Source organism: Coregonus lavaretus (genome assembly GCF_964263955.1).
Source record: "Coregonus lavaretus genome assembly, chromosome: 9".
In the NCBI taxonomy this organism is placed as follows: Eukaryota; Metazoa; Chordata; class Actinopteri; order Salmoniformes; family Salmonidae; genus Coregonus; species Coregonus lavaretus.
Genome location: NC_139996.1, coordinates 34,580,199 through 34,595,906, shown reverse-complemented (window position 1 = coordinate 34,595,906; position 15,708 = coordinate 34,580,199). Strand labels below are relative to the sequence as shown.

The 15,708-nt window shown below is 43.8% G+C and overlaps 1 protein-coding gene across 1 annotated transcript in view; it reads left to right on the top strand.

Annotated features, from left to right (window-relative positions):
* The window catches only part of LOC311134980 (plasmanylethanolamine desaturase 1), a 49,212-nt gene extending 37,966 nt beyond the window's left edge, over positions 1 to 11,246 (top strand). Inside the window, exons 5-7 of the mRNA XM_084168771.1 lie at positions 3,950 to 4,094; positions 4,736 to 4,948; positions 9,594 to 11,246. Coding sequence (XP_084024897.1) covers positions 3,950 to 4,094; positions 4,736 to 4,948; positions 9,594 to 9,715 — 480 coding nt within the window. The 3' untranslated portion in view covers positions 9,716 to 11,246. The remainder of the gene's footprint in view (positions 1 to 3,949; positions 4,095 to 4,735; positions 4,949 to 9,593) is intronic.
* Positions 11,247 to 15,708: the final 4,462 nt, after the last annotated feature.

Sequence of the window (15,708 nt, the reverse complement as noted above, 5' to 3'; positions counted from 1 at the left end):
GAAGGTCAAACAGCGATGTCGAGACCTTGTGTGGTGGCCAGGTATCGACCACGACATTGAAGCCCTGGTCAGAGATTGTGCTGCATGCCTCCTCAGTGGGAAAACAGGACAGTCCGCCCCACCCCCCCTGCAGCCTCTCTCATGGCCGTCCCGCCCCTGGGAGCACATCCAGCTGGACATCTGTGGCGAAATCCATGGACACGCAGTCCCTCACCATCAGCGCTTCCTGGTGGTGGCGTATGACCACCAAGTGGCCAGAAGTGGTTCCTGTCGGAACTGTCACAACACAGGCCATCGTGGACATCCTAGACAGCCTGTTCACAAGGTGGGGCCTACCCCTCACCCTCACCACGGACAATGGGCCCCAGCTAACCTCTGCCGAGTTCTCCTCATATCTCAGCAACAAGGGAATCAAACACATCCGCACGGCCTACTACAACCCACAAGCTAACGGAGGGGTGGAACGCTTCAACCAAACGCTGAAGAACGGCATCAGAGCGCACCTGGTCCAGGGGTGCACGTTTCAAATGCTAATGCACTACAGAGCAAGCAAACACACAACAACACAGGTCTCCCCGGCATCTCTCATGCTAGGTCGTGAGATGGAACTGCCACTGGACAGACTCAGAACACAGAGAGTAGCAGAACCGGCAACTAGGCGCACCCAAGAAAAGCAGGCAGTGACCAGGCACCAAAGAGCAATGAAACAGTGTTTCGACAAGGCACACAGGGTGACGAAATCAATCATCCAAGTGTCAGACTGGGTTCGAGCTCGACGGCCTCAGCGGTGCAACAAAATGGCCTCATTCTGGTCGGACCCCTTGCAGGTCAGTCGACAACTGGGGCCCGCCACATTCATGATGAGCAATGGATCACGCTGGCACGCCAGCTGCCTCAGGAAAGTCCCTGCCCCTCAAGGAATACGAATGCCCACAAAACAAACATACAGGCCAGAGACGCCACCTGATGGACCTCCTCCACCACTACCACCCAAGCCGCAGCCTCTGTGGGTTCCCCAAGGGCCAGAGCCACAAGCGGTGGCAGTTGAACAAAGGCCTATGCGGGCAAGAACTCGCCCTGCTCATCTGGGGGACTACTTAACCTCTTTTCATTCTTAGGCTCCGTTAGGTGTCTTAGTCAACCTCCAGGTTAATGGACTGAACTGGCTAGTTTGGAGAGTCTTTCCGTTTAAGGGTTAATGTTTATTTCTTACAGGTATCACTCTAGGTTCCTGCACTATGGACATTTTTATATATGGTACCCGTCCCTGGTTTTGGAAAGGGGGGAGAAATGTTATGTATGGTACGACGTGCTGTACGTCGTACTGTACGTTTTTTTGGTTTATGACAGTGTGCTGCTTTACGGATGAATGGGTTGTCAGAATGAGTGGCACGTCATTAAAGGACAGAGTGATGTACAATGTGAAACTGTGCAGATGTGCGTTCTTCTACAGCTAGGCTAGATATAACAACTTCCCAATCCATTTGACTGTGATCCTGGCTCAGTTGACATGTGACCGAATGCTGCAGACAACGCATTCACGGGTCACTCAAAGGGCATACTCTGCTGTCTCCCTCTGAGCATTAATGCCGCTTTCAAAACAACTGGGAACTTGGAAATCTCCGACTTCAGTGCATTCATGACAACTGGGAATTCTGAAAAATCGAGCTCTGACTGGGAAAAATAGTTTTGAATGGTCATCCAACTCGGAATTTCAACGCGGGAACTCGGGCCTCTTTCTAGAGCTCAGAATTTCCGACCTGAAGATCACTGACGTCATGATTTGACCTCGTAATTTTCTGAGTACCTAGTTGTCTTGAAAGCACCATAAAACTCATGGTACCCTTCGCCAGCTCATATGTGTGAAGCTGGAATCAGTGCTCTCGTCTGCATTAAAACCTAATATTGATCAAGGTTGGATGTGACAGCAGAGATGAGGTGCGCACTGTCGACCATGCCCCCTGACTTTGAGAAGCTCCGACGTGACATGCATCAAGCACACCCATCTCAGTGGTTGTGAGATAAGAGAAATTATGAAAGACTAATTTGCAATTGACTGTCATAGCCCCACATTAAAAGTATGTGATGGTGAGTTGAGAAGACAATCAGAAATACACTTCATGTTTTGCAATTGACTGTCATAGCCCCAAATAAAAAAAAGTTAATGTTGACTAATAATTACATACTTTTTTTCACATGGTTGGGGTTGCGAGAATTTACAGATATAAAAATGGGGACATGGGCCAAAACAGTTTGGGAATCCCTGCTCTAACCCTTTGGAGTTCGATCACACCAGGGTTTAGGATTTATGTAGAAAATCCCATTCCCAACCATAGCACACCCCCTGACCGACTTACATAATATAGCTTCCAATCGTTTTTTCATACAGTTGAAGTCGGAAGTTTACATACACCTTAGCCAAATACATTTAAACTCAGTTTTTCACAATTCCTGACATTTAATCCTAGTAAAAATTCCCTGTCTCAGGTCAGTTAGGATCAGCACTTTATTTTAAGAATGTGAAATGTCAGAATAATAGTAGAGAGAATGATTTATTTCAGCTTTTATTTATTTCATCACATTCCCAGTGGGTCAGAAGTTTACATACACTCAATTAGTATTTGGTAGCATTGCCTTTAACTTGTTGACCTTCGGTCAAACGTTTCGGGTAGCCTTCCACAAGCTTCCCACAATAAGTTGGGTGAATTTTGGCACATTCCTCCTGACAGAGCTGGTGTAACTGAGTCAGGTTTGTAGGCCTCCTTGCTCGCACATGCTTTTTCAGTTCTGCCCACAAATCTTCTATAGGATTGAGGTCAAGGCTTTGTGATGGCCACTCCAATACCTTGACTTTGTTGTCCTTAAGCCATTTTGCCACAACTTTGGAAGTATGCTTGGGGTCATTGTCCATTTGGAAGACCCATTTGCGATCAAGCTTTAACTTCCTGACTGATGTCTTGAGATGTTGCTTCAATATATCCACATAATTTTCCTTCCTCATGATGCCATCTATTTTGTGAAGTGCACCAGTCCCTCCTGCAGCAAAAAAAGCACCCCCACAGCATGATGCTGCCACCCCCGTGCTTCACGGTTGGGATGGTGTTCTTCGGCTTGCAAGCCACCCCCTGTCTTTTCATTTTCCCATGATGTCAAGCAAAGAGGCACTGAGTTTGAAGGTAGGCCTTGAAATACATACACAGGTACACCTCCAATTGACTCAAATGATGTCAATTACATTTACATTTGACATTTTAGTTATTTAGCAGACACTCTTATCCAGAGCGACTTACAGTTAGCCTATCAGAAGTTTCTAAAGCCATGACATCATTTCTGGAATTTTCCAAGCTGTTTAAAGGCACAGTGAACTTAGTGTATGTAAACTTCTGACCCACTGGAATTGTGATACAGTGAATTATACGTGAAATAATCTGTCTGTAAACAATTGTTGGAAAAATTACTTGTCATGCACAAAGTAGATGTTCTAACCGACTTGCCAAAACTATAGTTTGTTAACAAGAAATCTGTGGAGTGGTTGAAAAACGAGTTTTAATGACTCCAACCTAAGTGTACCTAAACGTCCGACTTTAACTGTTCATCCTTCCTTTAGCATCTCTTCCCTGTGTTTTAATGGACACAGCATTGTGAGAGCTACCATTACCAACCTAGCACAAGTTCCAATATTTGCCATGGTCCTCCGAGACGGATTTGAACCAGTAACGATACCTGATGACCATTTTATTGTTTTGGGAAATCTCTGGTATTTTGTTGCCCTTCAGATGATAAGGTACACGCTAAGTAGACCTCTGTCTGTGACTGCAATGGATAGCCCATCTTACGTTGTGTCTGACATGATTGGATTACACTGAATATTCAGTTGTAAGTTAATTATCATAATGATATTCCTCTAACTACCTTCCCTCCTCCTCTATCTTGTTCCCTTTTTCTCCAGGCATTCATCCGTCCATTCCGGGAACACCACATTGACCCCACAGCCATCACGCGACACGACTTCATAGAGACCAATGGGGACAACTGCATGCTCACAATACTGCCTCTAGCACATATGGCCTACAAGTTCCTGACATACCAGCCAGGTGAGAGAGAGGGGATGGACACACACACCCATGCATTACAACCTGATCAAGGTCCTCATCCATAAAGGATGTGTGTGTGTGACACAACGCGGAGAGGAGCTGTAGACAGACAGACAGACGCGGAGCACTCTCAGGCCATGACAGGGTGATGTGTTTTATGAGAGACAAGATGTCAGGGCTTCAGGGTGGCTCGGAGCAAGCCGGAGGTCACTGACCCTGTCATGAGCCGTGTCACAGTAAGAGGAGACGGGGCGGAGGGCAGGGAAGCCTTGCGGGGTGACAGGGTGACATCCACACCTGTCATGTCTGCTGCTCGCTGAGAATCAGGGTGAGTGGAGAGGGGGACATGGAGGAACACGTAAGACCAGCGTGAGAGTGTAGCCAAACAGAAACCAGACTCCACCACAACTTTTTAGGCTTTCTAGTCATCTCACCAACACTTGTTCTCCAAAATATGCTGATAATACTGTACTGTTTCATACTTGCAAGTGAATACCTTAAATAGTATAAAGTGGGTTGTTAGTCATTTACATGTGAAGATGCTTCAGACATACTGAAACCACCTTGTCATTTTCAATGAATGGCACAATTATCTCCCTCAACAACAACTCCCTCTCTCCCCCTCTCGCGCTCTCTCTCAGATGCCCTAGCAGAGACCTACCCCTGGCAGTGCTTTGTGTTTGCACTGGCAGTCTTCGTGACGTTGACCAATCAGATCCATAAATGGTCTCACTCCTACTTTGGTCTTCCCCGCTGGGTGACACTGCTGCAGGACTATCACCTGGTGTTACCCCGGAAACACCACCGCATCCACCACGTGTCCCCTCACGAGACCTACTACTGCATCACAACAGGTACTATACACTACTGTACTGACATACCGCTTATTACTTTATCACTTCAGGTACTACACTGAGTATGCAAAACATTAAGAACTCTTTCCATTACATAGACTGACCAGGTGAATCCAAGTGAAAGCTATGATCCCTTATTGATGTCACTTCTTAAATCCACTTCAATCAGTGTAGATGAAGGGGAGGAGACCGGTTAAAAAAATATTTTTAAGCCTTGTGACAATTGAGACATGGATTGTGTACAGTGGGGAAAAAAAGTATTTAGTCAGCCACCAATTGTGCAAGTTCTCCCACTTAAAAAGATGAGAGAGGCCTGTAATTTTCATCATAGGTACACGTCAACTATGACAGATAAAATGAGAAAATAAAATCCAGAAAATCACATTGTAGGATTTTTTATGAATTTATTTGCAAATTATGGTGGAAAATAAGTATTTGGTCAATAACAAAAGTTTCTCAATACTTTGTTATATACCCTTTGTTGGCAATGACACAGGTCAAACGTTTTCTGTAAGTCTTCACAAGGTTTTCACACACTGTTGCTGGTATTTTGGCCCATTCCTCCATGCAGATCTCCTCTAGAGCAGTGATGTTTTGGGGCTGTCGCTGGGCAACACGGACTTTCAACTCCCTCCAAAGATTTTCTATGGGGTTGAGATCTGGAGACTGGCTAGGCCACTCCAGGACCTTGAAATGCTTCTTACGAAGCCACTCCTTCGTTGCCCGGGCGGTGTGTTTGGGATCATTGTCATGCTGAAAGACCCAGCCACGTTTCATCTTCAATGCCCTTGCTGATGGAAGGAGGTTTTCACTCAAAATCTCACGATACATGGCCCCATTCATTCTTTCCTTTACACAGATCAGTCGTCCTGGTCCCTTTGCAGAAAAACAGCCCCAAAGCATGATGTTTCCACCCCCATTCTTCACAGTAGGTATGGTGTTCTTTGGATGCAACTCAGCATTCTTTGTCCTCCAAACACGACAAGTTGAGTTTTTACCAAAAAGTTATATTTTGGTTTCATCTGACCATATGACATTCTCCCAATCCTCTTCTGGATCATCCAAATGCACTCTAGCAAACTTCAGACGGGCCTGGACATGTACTGGCTTAAGCAGGGGGACACGTCTGGCACTGCAGGATTTGAGTCCCTGGCGGCGTAGTGTGTTACTGATGGTAGGCTTTGTTACTTTGGTCCCAGCTCTCTGCAGGTCATTCACTAGGTCCCCCCGTGTGGTTCTGGGATTTTTGCTCACCGTTCTTGTGATCATTTTGACCCCACGGGGTGAGATCTTGCGTGGAGCCCCAGATCGAGGGAGATTATCAGTGGTCTTGTATGTCTTCCATTTCCTAATAATTGCTCCCACAGTTGATTTCTTCAAACCAAGCTGCTTACCTATTGCAGATTCAGTCTTCCCAGCCTGGTGCAGGTCTACAATTCTGTTTCTGGTGTCCTTTGACAGCTCTTTGGTCTTGGCCATAGTGGAGTTTGGAGTGTGACTGTTTGAGGTTGTGGACAGGTGTCTTTTATACTGATAACAAGTTCAAACAGGTGCCATTAATACAGGTAACGAGTGGAGGACAGAGGAGCCTCTTAAAGAAGAAGTTACAGGTCTGTGAGAGCCAGAAATCTTGCTTGTTTGTAGGTGACCAAATACTTATTTTCCACCATAATTTGCAAATAAATTCATAAAAAATCCTACAATGTGATTTTCTGGATTTTATTTCCTCAATTTGTCTGTCATAGTTGACGTGTACCTATGATGAAAATGACAGGCCTCTCTCATCTTTTTAAGTGGGAGAACTTGCACAATTGGTGGCTGACTAAATACTTTTTTCCCCCAATGTATGTGTGCCATTCAGAGCGTGAATGGGCAAGACAAAAGATTGATGTGCCTTTGAACGGGGTATGGTAGTAGGTGCCAGGCGCACCGGTTTGAGTGTGTCAAGAACTGCAACTCTGCTGGGTTTTTCACGCTCAACAGTCTCCTGTTTCAAGAATGGTCCACCACCCAAAGGACATCCAGCCAACTTGACACAACTGTGGGAAGCATTGGAGTCAACATGGGCCATCATTTTTGTTGAACACTTTCGACACCTTGTTGAGTCCATGCCCCAACTAATTGAGGCTGTTCTGAGGTCGAAAGGGGGGGTGCAACTCAATATTAGGAAGGTGTTCCTAATGTTTGGTATACTCAGTGTATACACTACTCTGTATATTGCCTAAGAGGTACTATACGGTCCTGAACTAATATACTTATTACTACTACATCACCACAGGTACTAAACCCTACTGTACTGATATATACTGCTTACTACTTTATCGCTTCAGAAACTATACACTACTCTGTATATTACCTAAGAGGTACTGAACTAATATACTTTTTACTACTGCATAGCCACAGGTAATACACAGTACTGTACTGACATACTGCCTACTACTGCATCACCACAGGTACTGTTCAGTATTGCACTGACTTCCTACTGTAACACATTACTGACATACCGCCTACTGTAACCACAACATCACCATGGCTACTGTAACACATTACTGACATACCGCCTACTGTAACCACAACATCACCATGGCTACTGTAACACATTACTGACATACCGCCTACTTTAACCACAACATCACCATGGCTACTGTAACACATTACTGACATACCGCCTACTGTAACCACAGCATCACCATGGCTACTGTAACACATTACTGACATACCGCCTACTGTAACCACAGCATCACCATGGCTACTGTAACACATTACTGACATACCGCCTACTGTAACCACAGCATCACCATGGCTACTGTAACACATTACTGACATACCTCCTACTGTAACCACAGCATCACCATGGCTACTGTAACACATTACTGACATACCGCCTACTGTAACCACAGCATCACCATGGCTACTGTAACACATTACTGACATACCGCCTACTGTAACCACAGCATCACCATGGCTAGTAACAGTAAGCCACTGCAAATTTGCAGAGGAATTGTCACTGTTCAAACATTCGTGATCTCTACAGCAGTGCAGTGTTGAACAGTAGAGGTAAAGGGATCCACCTACCAAGTGCACTGCAATATCATGCACCATTCCATGCTCATAGCTATCCCCCTGTGACCTACCACTAGAAGAAAACATAGAAGTTCATATGACAATGTACTAAACACGGGTGAGCTAACGGCCATGCTAATAGAAACAGATAAATCAAGAAGAATTTTCAAATGGTGTCATCCATTGAAAGGTCCATCCATTCATGATGGCTGCCGTCTGTGGGTGGTAGATATAAATAACCTGGAAAAGCAATCTGTTTGGTTATGCATGTGTGTGTGTGTAGGCATTAGGCCCCAGTAAGAGATCCACATTGAGTATTCAGTGTGTGTTTGAGAGAGTGCACTGGAGAGAGGATGCTTGTGCGTCACCCTGCCCCCCTATGGAAAACAGATGTGTGTGTGTGTGTGTGTGTGTGTGTGTGTGTGTGTGTGTGTGTGTGTGTGTGTGTGTGTGTGTGTGCAGAAGGGTGCGTGTGTGTTTGTGTGAGCGTGTGTGTGCGTACGTGCATGAGCGCACATGCATGTGTGTGTGAACAGTCTTCCTGACACTCCTTCCTCCCCTCGTCTTCCTGGTCCCTAACCTCAGTGGGGGGGATGTGATGAGTGGAGGGGGGAGCGGCCACAGGGGAGCACCACAACTCTGTCCCCGCTCCTCCACCCTCCCTGCCTGGGTCCCCGCGGCCTGCCGCCTGCCTTTGTGTGTGCCAGTGGCTGACAATCTCCATGTATATTTAATGCTAACCTGCTGTCAGTGCTAACAAATCGGCCTGCATGGGGAGAGAGGAGAAATCAAACAAACAAGCGGAGCTGCTTTGCTCTCCTCTTGGAGAGAGAGGGTCACCGGAGGGACAGAGGGACTGCAGACACACTGCAGCCACAACACACTCTACTCTGTATGCATGCATACACAGCACTCACTGTATGCACTCACAGCATGTGTATGTACTGTGTGTACAGTATGTACTGGATCTCTATAGGCTATTTGATGTGTGTGTGCACAGTGCTTATATATACTGTATCCCTGAATGTGTATGTGTATTTCTCTATCAATACTGTATGTGTGTGTGTGTGTGTGTGTGTGTGTGTGTGTGGCAATTCCTATATTGCATCCAGTATCTTTGTGGATCCAAATAAAGTGTTTGTGTGTGTGTGAACGTGCGTTTGCGTGCGTGTACGACCACGTGTGTTCGCTCCCTTCCTTCCTGTGTATGTGTAATACTAAAAACGTATTTGATGTCCAACCCTCCTGGGAGTGGGTGTCTGATTCTAAAGCATGGCTCAGGGTGGATGTGAGGTATTTGAGTTCAGCAGGCCCTGTGTGATGTATGGTGTGTGGAGATGCAGTACATATTTAGAACTGTAAGTGTGTGCATTACTCTGGTGCCAAAGCCAGATCTCCTTCCTCTCCCCAGGGAGCAGAGACCCTCTGAGAGCTGCTGTATCTGCTGCTGCTGCCTGGAACACAGTGTGGTGTGGGGGATATGTGCATGTTTCGTTTGATATCTTCCTTTTATTAACTTGCCTCATCTTTTTCTTCCCATTCTCTTTCTTTTTTTTTCTCATTCCATCCCTCTCTTTCTCAGGGTGGTTGAACTACCCTCTGGACAAGGTGGGCTTCTGGCGGAGGATGGAGAGGTTGATAGAGAGAGTGACGGGTCACATGCCTCGGAGTGATGACATGGAATGGACCAAGAAAATGGAGTGAAGGGCTCTTGGACTCTCTCTGGACCAGTAGGACAGTGGGGTGGGGGTTTGGGGCTGGCAGACTAAGAGTGGGGTGGGTTTTTCTGCTTTTCACCCTCTTCCTCTGTCTCTCTTCCTTACACTATAACACACCTACAGTATATACTTCCTTGTCATGGCACAGCACCTCAGCAATGACACTAGTAATGCGGCCTTCTAGATACTTCCATAATCCATCCGTTCTTTACTTTTGTTTGCTATTTGCATTTTCAGTGTTGCAAGAGAAGCAGACCACAGTCAGACTATGTTTGCAATAGTAGGTCCAGTGGCAGATCTGGGGTTGACTTTGGAGATAAAAACGGTGGATTCTTTGTCCTTTTTGTGACCCCGTTTCTGTCAACTGCTCATCCTTCCATCCAATGGGCTTGTATCTCCTTACATATCTTAACCAATTAGCTGTTATTTTATTGTGTCAGTGTAAGAGGTTTCTGGAGGATGGGCTCTCCAGGGGACAAACTATGTTCCCTTCTCAGGCATTGTCTTACATGACACAGAGAAACAGGCTGTCATCTGGATCCAAGTTTAGCTTGATGTAAGAAGGCAATCATATTGCTCCTTACTAAAGTTGGGGCGAAACAACCAAATGTCTTACCAACAGTATGTATTGGCCTTTTAAATTTATCGATTTTATTTGTCTATTCAATGGAATTTGTTTTGAAATTATGTTTAGATCATTTATGATGCAATGAAACATTGACTCAAACAAATGTCACTGACCTCTAGTAACTATGTGACAATGTTCACAGATTCTTCCATACTCACTTGGTCAGGTAAGAGTAGAGAACAATGGAGGATCAAACAGTTGCAGGCTATTTATTTTGAAGACTGTAATGAAATTCTTTCTACCCTCAGAAGGTAAATATCTGCACTTTACTGACTTACCCATAACTATGTTTATAAAAAACAGTCCTGTCAGCACGCACGCACGCATGAGTCTTGTCCTGGATGCAGAACTGAGCGATTTCCCCTTAGATAGGCCAGCTGCAAAGGCAAAATTGGCTATATTGTTTTAAAAAATCATGAAAACAAACATTTGCTTTTTGGTCTTAATTAAAGGTTAGTGTTAGGCATAAGGGTTAGCAGTGTGGTTAAGATTAGGGTTAAGGTTAGGTTTAAAATCTGATTTGAGGACTTTGTGGCTGTGCCAGCTAGTGACCACTGCAGAGCTGCCTCCAGAACAAGACATCATGACAAAACGCTAACCTGCCACACACACAGACACACACAGTACCTGTCCATCAATGCATTGAATCACTTCGACAGCTCGAAAGCAGCCATAATACACCCAGTTGAAATCAGTATGGCGTTTTCATCTTTGGGTTCATACCAGCAGCTTTTGGTTTTCTGTCTGGCTTTATAATGTTAAATTTTTTGTATTAACAGATCAGCCTTGTATTGAACTATTACTTTCCATCATGCAACTATTGCTCATAGCTAGTCTGCCTTAATGTTTTTTATCTGCTCTATGATTTAATAAAGATGTATTCATTGAACTGAAGTTTGTTTGCCCTTTATTTGTGGAAATAATCATTGCTAGATTTTACATGTCTATATACAACAAAGTTATTTAGAACCTCAAAATACAAGGAGAGGATAGTTAAAGCATGAGTGTGGTTGTTAACATCACTTTCGAATAGACGGGCTGTAATGTCATGTGTTCATTCATTTTATATGATATTTGGCTCAGAAAACCTATTTCCTGTAGGTTGTGATTATGCCAGTAGATGACCATCCAGATGGGCCAATGGGAGCTGCTCAGGCCGGAAATGGTTTATTGACAGACCGACAAACACCGACAGGTGATGATCCACCACTCTGCTGCTTCACCAGCTCCCTCTAGTGGCCTAATGGAAACACTGCATATTCTGATGTCATATTTTACCATGCACTTACAAATTAGCTTTGAGTTTTAGTTTTAGTTTTTCATGACTTGCCTCGTTGAATTTGTCAATTTCGATAGCTTTTATTTTAGACACAGCACACAAAAGAAAACACATTTCTAGTATTTTGTTTTTGAAGAATGAAGGACAGATCACAGTTATGAGGGATGGAGGGGGGGGGAGCCCTTGAATAGCTTGCTGATATCAATGTCAGAGTCTTTCATATGAGGATGGATGTCCATATCGATGCCACTGTCCTTACACTGCTGGAGCAGAGTGCTGATGTTGCTCTCAGACAGACGCAGGTACCTGTACACGCACGCACTCACGCACACACGTAGAATGATGAACTGCAGCAGTCATTACAGCATGCGACTGTTGCATTGCAATTAATACCATTCATCTTAAAATCAATATTACAACTGCGTTATCAGTGATTGGATTTAATATATTAGTACAGCTTGAAGGCTGCAGTATACCGTTTTTTTTAATCGCTTTGGGGAATTTTCAAAAATCTTAGTACAAAACTGGTAACACTTGTAACGCAGCCAGTTTTATATGTTTCAAAGCCTTTCATTGTGTAGTCATTTAGCTTGAAGACATCTTTCACCACACAACCATTGATGCAAAATATACGTTTACTGTGAAATATAATGAGTACATTGGTTTAATCCCCAAAACACAACATAATGATATCTTCTAAATGTAGTTATTTTAACAACCAGTTAATCCAATAGCAAACGTAAGATACGTTTCAAAATTGCCCTTTGAATGTAGTATGGTACAGGACTGTAAATTACAGTACATTACACTGTTTTCACATTAGGCAATACACTTGCACTCCCATTATGCATTACCCTGGTCAGTCAATCGACTGCTCTTCTCTCTGCCAGCCTATGGCTGACTCGACGGTTAACCCCTCAACTTCTAGTGAATCTTTGTTTTCATTTCAACAATTTACTATCTGTGATGTGCTAGATAACTTGCTTAAGATTGATGTAAAAAATAATCCACTGGAGCTGATATGCTTCATACATTTTTGCTGCAGCTCTCTGCCCCTCTGATTGCTGAATAATTAACCCATATTTTAACCTGACAATTATATCTGGTACTGGTTTGGAAGGCGGCCCTTGTACTCCCCCTTCACAAAGGTGATGACCGTTATATTATAGACCTATTTCTAAACTTTCTTGCCTAGCTAAAATATTTAAATCTTTGATTAATTCTCAGCTAAGATCGTATCTTTGAAAATGTATTCTAAATGTACATCAGTCTGGTTTTAGACCAGGTCATAGCACTATCTCTGCTACATCACCAGTTATAAATGATGTGGTTAACTGTATGGATAGAAGGCAACATTACGCTGCCTTCTTCATTGACCTGTCAAAGACTTTCGATACTGTTGATCACTCACTACTAATTCAGAGGCTTTCCGCAATTGGCCTAGACCAGGTTGCATGTAACTGGTTTAAAAATTACTTTAATTCAATGTATGTCTACGGATGGTGTTAAATCAGGTTTCCTGGATATTACGAAAGGTGCCCCGCAGGGGTCGTACTTTTTACTGTTAACATTAACAATATCGAAGAAATGTAACCTGCACTTCTATGCTGATGATACTGTTGTGTATGTTATTGCCCCCACGGTTGACCAGGCTCTATCTGAACTAGAGTATGCCTTCATTGTATTACAGGAAAACTTTATTGACATGAAATTAGTACTGAATGCAGATAAAACTAAGAATATGTTTTCTCTAAAGCGCATAGAAATAAGTCTGGTGATTTAAGCACATGTACTTTGGATGGTGTCCATATTGATCGTGTCCGCGCTTACAAATATCTGGCCATCTGGATAGATTAAAAGCATATTGATGAGTTAAGAAGCTGAGAATAAAAATGAGCGTATTCTATAGAAATAGGTCCAGCCTCTCGCTATATAGTAGAAAGCAGATTATTTAGTCGACGTTCCTATCTGTCCTAGACTATGGCGACATCATCTATATGAACGCAGCTGCCACTTCATTACAGCCGTTAGATTGAGTTTTTCATAGCGCACTGCGCTTTGTTACGGGCGACAATTTTAGTACTCATCACTGCCTTCTCTACCAGAAAGTTGGTTGGCCCTCTTTGATGTCAAGTAGGTTAATACATTACTATGTTTTCATTTATAAAGCCCATTTACAAAAAGTCCCACTGTACCTAACATCATTACTAAACTTTAGACATACGAGTTACCACACCTGGTCTCAGGGATGGCTAACTCTGCAAATTCCTTTGGTCTCTACTGAGTTAGGTAAATCAGCTTTTAGTTTTCTTGCACCTTATTTGTGGAACAATCTTTGAAATGTTCTTAAATATGATGTTTTGGTGCCTCTAGGGCAATTCAGAAAGCTGATTGAGGACCTTATTACTGATGAATGTGTTTGTTTTTTATGACCTTGTTTTTCTTTCTTTCTGCTTGCATTTTGTATTTATATTTTGATGTGTGTTTTTTTGTAATTTATGTAATTCAGGGCTCATCTGTAAAATAGACCTTGGTCTCAGTATGACTCCCTGATAAAATAAAGGTACAAATAAATAAATACATTGACTGAACTGAAATTTCCATAATTTCTATCCCGTGTGATCAAAGGTGTGATCATTGAAGATACAGTGCATTCGTAAAGTATTCAGACCCCTTCACTTTTTCCACATTTTGTTAAGTTACAGCCTTATTCTAAAATTGATTAAATAGTTTTTTCCCCCCTCATCAATCTACACACAAAACCCCATAATGACAAAGCAAAAACAGGTTTGTAGAAATTTTTGCAAATATATAACAATTAAAAACTGAAATATTACATTTACATAAGTATTCAGACCCTTTCTTCAGTACTTTGTTGAAGCATCTTTGGCAGCGATTACAACCTCGAGTCTTCTTGGGTATGACACTACAAGCTTGGCACGCCTGTATTTGGGTAGTTTCTCCTATTCTTCTCTGCAGATCCTCTCAAGCTCTGTCAGGTTAGATGGGGAGTGTCGCTGCACAGCTATTTTCAGGTCTCTCCAGAGATATTAGATCGGGTTCAAGTACGGGCTCTGGCTGGGCCACTCAAGGACATTCAAAGACTTGTCCCAAAGCCACTCCTGCGTTGTCTTGGCTGTGTGTTTAGGGTCGTTGTCCTGTTGGAAGATGAACATTCGGCCCAATCTGAGGTCCTTAGCGCTCTGGAGCAGGTTTTCTTCAAGGATCTCTCTGTACTTTGCTCCATTCATCTTTCCCTCGATCCTGACTAGTCTCCCAGTCCCTGCCCCTGAAAAACATCCCCACAGCATGATGCTGCCACCACCATGCTTCACCGTAGGGATGGTGCCAGGTGTCCTCCAGACGTCACGCTTGGCATTCAGGCCAAAGAGTTCAATCTTTGTTTCATCAGACCACATAATCTTGTCTCTCATGTTCTGAGAGTCCTTTAGGTGCCTTTTGGCAAACTCCAAGCGGGCTGTCATGTGCCTTTTACTGAGGAGTGGCTTCCGTCTGGCCACTCTACCATAAAGGCCTGATTGGTGGAGTGCTGCAGAGAGGGTTGTCCTTCTGGAAGGTTCTCCCATCTCTACAGATGAACTCTGGAGCTCTGTCAGAGTGACCATCAGGTTCTTGTTCACCTCCCTGACCAAGGTCCTTCTCCCCCGATTGTTCAGTTTGGCCGGGCGGCCGGCTCTAGGAAGAGTCTTGGTGGTAACAAAACCTCTTCCATTTAAGAATGATGGAGGCCACTGTGTTCTTGGGGACCTTCAATGCTGCAGAAATGTTTTGGTACCCTTCCCCAGATCTGTGCCTCGACACAATCCTGTCTCGGAGCTCTACGGACAATTCCTTCGACCTCATGGCTTGGTTTTTGCTCTGACATGCACTGTCAACTGTGGGACCTTATATAGACAGGTGTGTGCCTTTCCAAATAATGTCCAATCAATTGGATTTACCACAGGTGGACTCCAATCAAGTTGTAGAAACATCTCAAGGATGATCAATGGAAACAGGATCCACCTGAGCTCAATTTCAAGTCTCATAGCAAAGGGTCTGAACACTTATGTAA